Source organism: Nanorana parkeri, unplaced genomic scaffold, assembly GCF_000935625.1.
Source record: "Nanorana parkeri isolate BGI_ZX_2015 unplaced genomic scaffold, ASM93562v1 scaffold216, whole genome shotgun sequence".
Classification (NCBI taxonomy): Eukaryota; Metazoa; Chordata; class Amphibia; order Anura; family Dicroglossidae; genus Nanorana; species Nanorana parkeri.
In genome coordinates this window covers 1,584,128-1,595,072 of record NW_017306484.1, presented here as the reverse complement: position 1 = coordinate 1,595,072, position 10,945 = coordinate 1,584,128, and the positions used below count along the sequence as shown (strand labels likewise).

Below are 10,945 nucleotides of genomic sequence, written 5' to 3'. Positions count from 1 at the left end.
AAAAAATACAATTTTGAAAGGAGCAGTGATTTAACATCACTTAAAATGAAACATTAAAAATAAAAAATTCCTTTATATATGGTGCCTGGGGGGTCCCCTTTCACTGACCGTAAAGTGGCGCATCTGTATGATGTATAGAACCTGCTGAAGCAAAAATGACATTTATATACTTTTTATTGATATTTATATAGAACTCTAATATATACAGAAGTCTGATATATATATATATATATATACAGAAGTCTATTATATCTATCTATAACTCTCTATCAATCTGCAGCTGCTGTAACTAACTATACTAAAACCCTCTCTCTCTATCTCCTACAACACACTACATAGGGTGTCAGCAGCCTTATATAGTGTGCTGCAGGGACTTAGCTGTGAGACATGATTGGGCAGAGTCATCGTGACTTTGCCCAATCATGGCTCTATATTTGTACTGAGCCCTGATTGGCACAGTCTTGCACCTGACCTGTGGTCAGGTGCAAGACTGTAGCCAATTACCGTTTCGGACGGCGCAGTGCATTGTGGGATGTCCCGCGGTCAAACAGACCGCGGACATCCCATAATGTTCGGCGTTCGGCGAACGTTAGAACATGCTATGTTCAAGTCGAACATAGGTTCGACTCGAACGTGCAGCTAATCCCTAGTGGTGAACTAGTTGTGCAACCAACGTAGTTATGGTGGACCAACCTGGAGCAGCACCTGTTTTTGCTATTTTATTTTGCTACTTTACCATAATTTTGCAAAAATATATATGTATATATATAGACTGATATGACTGTCAGATAATCTAGAAAGCTTTGTAGTAGAATTTGAGTAGACACGTCACCCAATATCATTATATCTGATTACATTTGGACATCTCTGCTCTTAGGACGTTATCCTCACCAGTGGATGCAGCCATGCAATTGAACTAGCTCTGGCCGTACTGGCCAATCCAGGCCAAAACATCCTGGTTCCCCGGCCTGGGTTTTCCCTCTACAAGACTTTGGCCTTGTCCCTGGGTGTGGAAGTGAAACTCTACAACTTGATTGTGAGTATTTTCTCTCATAAAACATAACTGTAAAGTAGGGCTGCACCGATACCAATACTAGTATCGGTGCCGATACCGAGCATTTTTAGTGAGTACTCGTACTCGTACTCGCCCAAATGCTCCAATACCTTCCGCGATACAGTCAGAGTGAGATTTCCTCTGACTGGTAATCCCGCAAGGGAACATGATGCCGGCTTCCTGATTGGCCAGGAAGCCATCTCCATGCTGTTTGGCCGGCTCCATGCTGATTGGCCGGGAAGCTGGTTCCATGCTGATTGGCTGGGAAGCCGGCTTCCTGGTCAATCAACATCAAGCCGGCCAAACAGATGCCTCGATGCTGATTGGCTGGGAAACCTGCTTTCTGGCCAATCTGTATGGAGCCAGCTAAACAGCATGGAGTCGACTTCCCTTATTGCCCGGGAAGCTGGCTCCATGCTAGCGGTATCGGTACTCAGTACCAGCGAGTACCAAAATATAAATAAATATCAGTACTCAGTACCGAAAAAACGGTATCAGTGCATCCCTAATGTAAAGCATCATCCATGTAGGAATATGTGAGGGTGGTTTGAGAAACAAAGGAACCCTGGATAACGCAGCTAGTAACTGGGGGAGGGGTAGTTCTATTTTAATCCATTTAATAAAACAAAGCTGTAACACATGGAACCAAGATTATCCAGATGTCCCCTCAATGTTACCACTGCCTACTCTGTAGTAGCGACAGTACTGCAGATCTATACTTTTAAGAATAACATTCTCAGAGTCACAGTTGGCAGATGAACAACAAATAACCATTTATACTTATATACCGATTGTAGAGTTTGCGTCTGCTGTTCTCAATGAAATCTCTTTTAGATAATTAGCAGCTTAGAAAAGTACCTATCTGTGCATTGGTATCTGCAAACAAAACCTTCGGTCTAATAATAGTTTATATAGAGGATGCCTCCTGCTTGTGCTAAGCAGGAAGTTGTCAATGTGGGAAACAAAAAATGTGTGTGCTTTGCAACATTGATGGATAAGCTCTGCACTGACCTTATCTTCACAACAGAATTCCTCATTCTGAAGCTGGCCTACACTGCTCTATTTGTTTCGTTCAACCTGCGGGCTGAACGGAAAAAAAAAATAGAGCAGATTCCTCCATCAACGTTACGAGCTGATCGAGGAATCCTCACTTTTTCTTTTGTATCTGACAGCGGCCGCCAAATGAGCTGCCAGCTCTGTTTGCATGAAGATTTTCCCACTTGCTCCTTCGATCAGCTGATCGAGGGAGGCCGGCTAAAAGGGTGCTGACAGTGGCACCCACTGTCCAAATTTTGACCGTCTCCTCAAGGACTGGCACAGTGTATGGCCGCCTTAAAAATGCATGAAAATAAAACTACAAAGTCTTTGGTACCATATTTTTTGGTTTACCAAGCTGCTTTGCTGTCTAGTCACTATCTTCAGTGACTATCAGTCACTAGTCTATATCTTCAGCAGTGAAATTTTTTGCTTGCATAGTTTCTTGCATATAGTTGTATCTTTTGGAATATGTAATATAATTTCATCCCATTGCTAAAAGCAGTTCCAACAATGACTTATACAGTATACCAGTGGTAGGCAAACGTTGGCCCTCCAGCTATGGTGAAACCACAAATTCCGTCATGCCTCCGTCTCTGACAGTCATGCCTGTGGCTGTCAGAGTCTTGCAACGCCTAATGGGATTTGTAGTAGCACCACAGCTGGAGGGCTGGAGCTTGCCTACCACCACTGCGGTATACCATTTTGTTGAAGTCATCTAGTTTGGATGTTGTTGACCTAATTTATTAACTCCATATTTATGAAGTTACAAACATGTAATCAAAAGTCAAACATCTGTATAGTCACAAAGGAAACATCTTGAGTTATGCTTTCAAAGCTTTTCTGTAATTCTGGGTATGTGGCTGTACACTAAACTCGAGAACTCTCAGGTTTCTAGGAGACAACCAAACATTTTCCAGCATTGACATTATTCTGTTGTGTTTCCAGCCAGAGAAATCTTGGGAGGTTGATCTGAAACACATGGAGTCTCTGGTGGATGAAAAGACCGCCTGTATCATTGTCAATAACCCATCCAATCCATGTGGCTCTGTCTTCAGCAAGAAACACTTGCAGAAAATCGTTGCTGGTAAGTTCTCCCTTCTTAGCTATTGAACAGGTAAAGGCTCAAAAATTGATGTTGGCCTATTGTATCTCTTTAAGACACATGTTGGACCACATAGTGCTTTGTAGAATGATACTTTATGATACTGTATGAGTAGGGCTCCAGGTAGCTGAGTTGAGGAACCTCAATGAGTTGTGAAGGACATTACGGTATAAAAGTATAAAGGTATAAACAGTATAAAGTAGAAAATTAGTCTTTGCCGAGGACTGGGAAGCTCTATTCTAAATCTAACCTTCAATAGAAGTTCACCCCCAGGCCACTCTCTGGTTAAAAAATGGTAAGTGAAAAACACAAGAGCAAAACAAAATAATTAAAAGAAAATTATAATAAAAACTCCTTACTACAGTACTCGGCTACCGGACGCTTCCAGTGATGTCACTGGGCATCATGGTGGAATCTTGGGACAGCTCGGAATCCCAGATCTCATAAGAATTTCTCCAGCACTGTGCAGGAGAACATTCTCATAGGATTTGAGATCCTCAGCTTTCCCAGTCCCAGAACTGGAGTGTAAGGTAAGGTTATTGTTTTTAGTATTTTTCTTTAAATTTTTGATAGCTTTCACCTAGCATTTGTTCATTAGAAATGCGAGCTTTACTTTTTAATGCAAGGTCTGCTTTAGGTTTTGTTGGATTGGCTAGGGATCACTTAGAACCTCTGTCAGGGTTTCATTGCCATCTGTGAGGGCATTCTAGAGCTTTCCCCTCATTTCCCGCCCCAGTAAAAGTTGCCACTAAGGAAGGAAGTGAAAACTTTCACAACCTTGTCACAGTCAGTATTAAGCACCCAGGGGAGATTCTAACCATTTCCCAAATCCAAAGCATAAGGAAAAGGTTTTGGCTTGAAGTTTCCTTTTAAATCTGAAGGTTGTTCAATAAGTACATACATTGTCATTTTAATTATCGTTTTTACTTTTATGTTTTGCATTGAAATCATTTTACTCAAATGTCTTTATAGTGGCCTCCAGACAGTGTGTACCTATCCTCGCTGATGAGATCTATGGAGACATGGTGAGTTCATATACTTGGGGGTAGATCTGATAAAAGTATATCAATGAACTGGGGTCATCACACACATTTTACTAGTTTCTCATGGAAAGTGAATGTTGGTTGATGTAAAACAGCTTTGTAATGGCTGCTCCTGTGTAGGTAAATGTAGGTAAATGTAAAACAAATCATACATTTGTAACGAAAAATGTATTCCAAGTGCTGTTTTAAGCTAACCCTGGACACAAAGTGACAAAGGAATTAAAAGATTTCTAAAAGGTTTATTACAAGCTTTTACAAAGATATTTCTGTTAACATTTATAAATTCGCCTCACAGCCTTCGCTCCCCATGTGCATCAATAAACCTTGGCCGCTCATAACCCTGCCGCTTGTTTACCTGTTTACCTGTTTTCTTTCCTTGGACCACTTTTGGTCGGTCCTGACCACTGCAGACCGGGAACATCCCCCAAGAGCTGTAGTTTTGGAGTTGATCTGACCTAGTGGTCTACCCATCACCATTTGGCCCTTATCAAAGTCGCTCAAATCCTTACACTTGTCCATTTTTTCAGCTTCCAACAAATCGCTGTTAGGTACAAAATGTTCACTTGCTGCCAAATATATCCCCGCCGAGTGTTATTCACTTCACCTCTCAATGATCCTAATGTTATGGCTGAACGGTGTATATTTATGTATACACACATTTATAAAGCCCAACGCAATTCATTAATTCTAATTTAAAAAACAGCCGGGACAAGGAGAGCCGGGTCACATGACCTATCAATAGAACAGTAGAAAGGCATCATGGCACACTCAGAAACCAGCATGTAAAACAACTTGTCTCACCACTAAGGACAATGACAGAGGTTTGGATACACGTCTTCTGCTATCAATGTCTCACCTCCAATCATGCATTATGCAGAGAGAACTCTGTGGGACACCATATCCTGCATTAACGAATGGGTCATAAAAAGCATACTGTGGTGTGGATTTAATACTGCTGTGTCAAAAAGAGAGCGAATGGCAACATTTGCTCATCTAAAATAGGCACCAGCAGTGTACATTACTTAGTACTATGTAAGCCTGGTTTGTATCCAGGGCCGGTGCTAGACTATTTTGTGCCCTAGGGAAGACCAGCTACCGCACCCCAAAGTCCCCCCACCCATGGGTGGCCCCTTTCTCCTGCAGGATAGCTTCCGCAGGTAACAGGTGGATGTAATTTAATTTAAAATAGCCAATAGCAGACTGGCTATTGAAAACCCACCCACTGAACAGAGGCGTGGACCTGAGTGCCTCTCAGTTACGCTACTCTGCTCAGTGGGTAGGTGCAATAGCCAGCCTGCTATTGGCTTTTGCAATTTGAAATAGACGGGGTGCCATGGAGGGGTGAGTGATCAAGGCTGCGCCCTAGGCGGCTGCCTAGTTTGCCTAGGGGCAGCACCAGCCCTGTTTGTATCCTTTTTGGCATTCTCATGTAAACTGAAAATCCCAATTTTTTTCATATGAAGCAATCCCCTCCAGAACATTTATATACAATGCAAGGATTTTAGCCAACTTCACGGCAGAGTCTTACATGCCTCTGCTCTGTGGATACTGAAATAGGCCATGTCAGTATTAACAAAGTTAAGGTTACTTTAACTGTAAAAAATTCTGGCACTCCAGTGTTATGCAGAAATGTCAACGTACATTGTGTGCTGCTTTCTAGAAGCCAGCCCCTGAGATGAGTCCTGCCCCTTCCCGGCCATCACCCCATCCAGATGTCACAGTGACTTTGCAGATTGCATATCTCTTTGATGTTGTCTTCTCTTGGCTTGGATATTTCATTTATGGTCTCCTAAACACTTTCAGATGTCACATATTTACTGCACAAAGGAACAGCGAGTGACTTAAATCATCCAGAAAATACTGCTTCCTTCTCACTGGATTGCACAAACACAAATGTGCAAACTAATTTCACAACAACGTCAACTAATACGATTTTATTTTGTGTGTTTGTTTAGCTTTCTTTTACCACAGTGCACAGTTTGTAATGCTAAAAAAGAATTAAAGCTAAAATAGAATCATATATTTTATTTTATTTAAAATTTTATTAAAGGACCTGATTATTTTAGCATAAAAAGTATTTATATTAATTGTGTACTTAAATCATTTAAAAATCCCCTTTTAAAGTCAATAACAATCTATAAAGTTTCACCTTACATTTTATGGAAACAGAAATGCTGGTCACTGCAGGCAACAGCTCTTAACTTTACCGTAATCCACCAATTATGTGCTAGAAATGTTTTAAATATTTTAAATACTAAAATATTTTCGGCCTGAAGATTGTAGGCAGGATTAAAATGCAACAGAGTTGCAGATTCCTATGAAACCCATCATGTCAAGCCATGGAATATTTATATGCAGATAACAGGATTTAATGCCCCATACTGTATACCTTGCCTAAAAAAAACACACAAAATAACCAACATAACCAATAAAATCCCGTTTTTTTATTTTTCTTTCACATGATTGGGTATTCATATTGAAAAATTCAACAGGGGTTGCAAGACTTTTTGGTAAAGGCAATGGCAGGAGGGTGGAGCTGGGAAATTGGATACAGAGATCCCTCTATGTCTCTTTTGCGGAGTGATGCATTGATTATTTATGTTGTTGTTTTGTTTCAACAGGTTTTTGAATATGGTGCATTCAAGGCTCTAGCACCACTGAGCACTAACGTCCCAATTTTGTCATGTGGTGGCCTTGCTAAGCGCTGGCTGGTGCCAGGATGGAGGATGGGATGGATTTTAATCCATGATCGTAAAGAAATTTTTGGCAAGGAGGTAATATTATCCAAAAAATTGGACTTTTCCTTTTTTTGGTGTAACATTTTGTAATAAACTGTAAAGCAATTACATGGCAAATTATGCTATATGCATTATTAGTCCAAAAGTATGTGGACGCTTCTAGACTGTACTGTTACTGCTACAGCATACAAAGACATTTTAGGCAACTCTGCACCTCTTACCTTTTGGCAAATGTTTGGGTACCGCCCTTTCCTGTTCCAGTATGACTGTGCCCCTGTGTACAAAGCCAGCTCCATAAAGACATGGTTCGATAAGTTTGGTGTGGAGGAACCTGAGTGGCCTTCACAGAGCCCTGACTTCAACCTTACTAAACACCTTCAAGATGAATTCGAATGGCAGTTGGAAGCTAGGCGTTCCCATCCAATTAGTACCTAATCTCATAAATACTCTTTTGGCTAAATTGGCACAAATTCCCACAAACACACTCCAAAATCTTGTGGAAAGCCTTCCCAGAAGAAAAGAGGCTGGATGTGAACTCCATATTATTGCCCATTGTTTTGGAATGGGATGCCCAACAAGCTCATATAGGTGTTATGGTTAGATGTCCACAAACCGTTGGCCACAAAGTGTCTATCTTCAACATGTTAGTAGTCAACATGGCATACCTTTGAAATGTCCACAAACATCTAAAAAGAGCATTCTTGTATTAAAATGTTTGGCTGAAAATGCCATAAGTACTTCTATTTCTTATTTTTAGATCAGAGAGGGCCTTGTACGCCTAAGTCAGAGAATTCTTGGTCCATGTACCATCGTCCAAGGAGCACTGGATCACCTAATCAACAGGACTCCTCAGCATTTTTATGACAACACCATCAACTTCATCAAGGTATTTCCTACAGTGGGGGACTATTTATGGGTGTGTGTCTCTATGTTTTTCAAATGTGACATTTATAGTTTCATTGGGAATATAAAAACTAGGTTCCGAACCAAATCAAAACCACTAATAAACTTTTTAAATGGATAAAAACATAGCATATCCCAAAAATTCAGTGATTTTGAGCTTTTATTGACTTATAACAGTTAATGATATATACTGTATATATTTTTTTTTTTCTGCTGATCTGACTTTTGAGACATTTTTTTCCCTAAACTTCAGATCAAAGCATGAGTGAAACATACAACTAGACATCTCTGACATCCACTTATATCAGAATAAGTAACAGTGGTTAGCCAATAATATCCAAATTGACCAAATGACTGGGGTTGTTTGGTGTAGTCTGATGGCATCCACAAATATGAGGACAGGAACTAGTAAGGCTGCCTGACATTTACTGCAAGGGTAATAAGAACCTTAAAAGTACATTGCAGTCAAAATTGAATATGACAATTGAGACGCATACAGGGAGCATAACATACCCAAATGTACATTTTGTTGTTGCTGTACTGTACTGACCAATTGGTCTTTATAGAATGGCTGCAGTTTTTCAGTTGGGTTAGGAGTTTTATGGGTTATTCTTTATCCCACTGCACACCTGTGGTTTTGGTCATATGGGCCATGGCTGAAAGAATAAGCTGGGAAGTGCAGCAGAAAACAGGTTTCCCTATTAGGTCTCCAAGCCTGTGCTTAGTTAGATTATTTAAAAGTCTGGTGCACCGGAGTAGAGCTGATGCTCCTTTAAACATAGATGATCCAGTTATAGAATTAAAGTAGCCTTAGGCCATCTATGAAATACCTATCTGAGCTATTTTGGGAAGTGTTCTGACTAGAAAGGAGGCCCAGAAGTATAACAGGAACTCTCAGGTGGGATTATACCTCCGAGCTGTTTTATTCACAAAAAAACTACTTTGGGTTGGCTTGCTCAGCCAGTTTGCCAAATGGCCAATTTTCCAAGTGCCTTCCATTATCAAAGGTTTAAATAAAGATTTGTATGCCTTGGGCACACTTTAAAACTCTGCCCCCTCCCAAGTACTTTTTAAGAAACACCCCACTGCACCCATCTTCTATACCCCTTTTAAAAACTGTATAACCCAGCAGCAACAGAGTGGCAATTTTGGTAAAACTGGGAATTCCTTCCAACGTGAGGTGAAATGCACTCTTAGACCGGAACAGATGTGCACAATGGAAGGTTTCCCTTCACCTCCTATTCCCACTTGGTGATGGTACTTACCAAGGCAAGTAAAGAGGGTACAAAGACATTTTAGGGCTTCAGATACACTTTCATTGTACTTCTCAAGCACTGAACCTATAGACATTATGGGGTTGATTTACTAACCTTATAAACACACCATGAACATGTATACACCTCTATAGTGTGTTCCCTCCCAGCATGATCTATGGCTGGAATCTAAACACCTTTGTAGTGTGTACACACCCAGCAGGTGTGTTGTGCAAAGCCAAGCATGAATTGCAAGGTGATGTTGTGCAAATTAGCTCTATGTTGTGTTGCTTGCATTGATGAATGCAGGAATGTAAATGCATGAGCTAACTATTTTTGTCTAAACTGTGAAGCAGCATTATATATGCATCATGTGCATGATTTTTCCATATATGGCATTAGTGGAAATATGCTTTTAGAGACTTTTTGGTTGATAAATACGTTTTGCTGTGTGAAAATCACACGCACCTGGTGCGTGCGTGTGTTTAGGTTAGTAAATCACCCCCTATAACTTAGTAATTTGATTTTATGCCCCCTGTCTCTTGTACACCCTGGTCAGCTTCCGGGCTTTTCTTCTCCTTTTAAGAAAAGCAATTTGAAACTAAAAAAATGTGAAACTAAAAAAAAGAAAAGCAAACATAGGATGATAAATGCTCTGGACACAAACAAACACACACACACACACACACACACACACACACACACACACACACACACACTGTATATACACCAAAAACAACTCCTTCCGAGTTCCAGTGGAAAATGCTGCCGTCTATGGAACCTGCGTTCTTTTTCAGACTGTAATATTGGGAAATAGGTCATAGCTCCGGCCTCCAGTATACCTTTATATAATCGCATTTCCTCTCTTTACTTTGGCTTTACATCATTCAGAGTCAATAGTTTTTCATTGACGTCCATTCTTTTTTGTGTACTCCGTTTTTTCTTGCAGTCTAATGCTGACCTCTGCTATACTACCCTCTCCACCGTCCCTGGACTCTGCCCCGTGCGACCGGCAGGAGCCATGTACTTAATGGTAAGCAGAATATTGGCCAGACACCCTCACCTTGCGTAATCAGAATGTTCTCTAAAAAAAATGAGGGTATCTATTTAAAATTAGATGTAAACCTTCACTAAATTCACTGTCATAAACAATGTTATCTCCATTTGTGGCATCTCAGTGCTGCAGCCTCGTTTGCAGCCACTTCCTATGTACATGCACTCAAATGATGGCTGCATGGCATTTGTCAGGACAGGTTTCCTGATGGTGACAACAGGTGACCGTATCTGTGTCATTTATGCAGGACCGACCACTTAGTGTCTGCATTGGAAGACAGGAGCAGAGTGTTGTCACCCTATAACAGGAAGAGCCTGAACAAGGATCTTCAAGGCAGGATCACCAGGGATTATTTTAATGAAATATAAAATATAAAAAAATGGCATTTGGAATTGACATTAACATGTTAAAGTTTTTATGAGATTTTAGTGACTGGGTTTATATATACTTTATTATGAGCAGGATTAAAATTTATATTTTTTAAAAGAAGAAAAAAATAAATATGGTAGAAAATTAACTTTTTATTCCTATGAATATCATAATAATATGATTTATAATTGTATTGTAAATAGCCCTAAAGGAGAACTATGAGGTGAGTGCTTTTCACTCACCTCATAGTTCTAGCCGACCTGTGACAATGAGACTGTCACAGGTCGGCTCAGTAGATCGGGAGGTGAGCGAACACATACCGGCGTTCGCTCACTTCTCGATCCTGTCACGGCTCTCTGCCGTGGCAGGGGCGGGGCTGGATTCCCCGCTC

At 40.5% G+C, this 10,945-nt stretch overlaps 1 protein-coding gene across 1 annotated transcript in view; it reads left to right on the top strand.

Moving 5' to 3' along the window:
* The window catches only part of TAT (tyrosine aminotransferase), a 27,476-nt gene that overhangs the window by 10,750 nt on the left and 5,781 nt on the right, over positions 1-10,945 (top strand). Inside the window, exons 4-9 of the mRNA XM_018555880.1 lie at positions 878-1,036; positions 3,038-3,176; positions 4,167-4,219; positions 6,859-7,011; positions 7,733-7,861; positions 10,081-10,164. Coding sequence (XP_018411382.1) covers positions 878-1,036; positions 3,038-3,176; positions 4,167-4,219; positions 6,859-7,011; positions 7,733-7,861; positions 10,081-10,164 — 717 coding nt within the window. The remainder of the gene's footprint in view (positions 1-877; positions 1,037-3,037; positions 3,177-4,166; positions 4,220-6,858; positions 7,012-7,732; positions 7,862-10,080; positions 10,165-10,945) is intronic.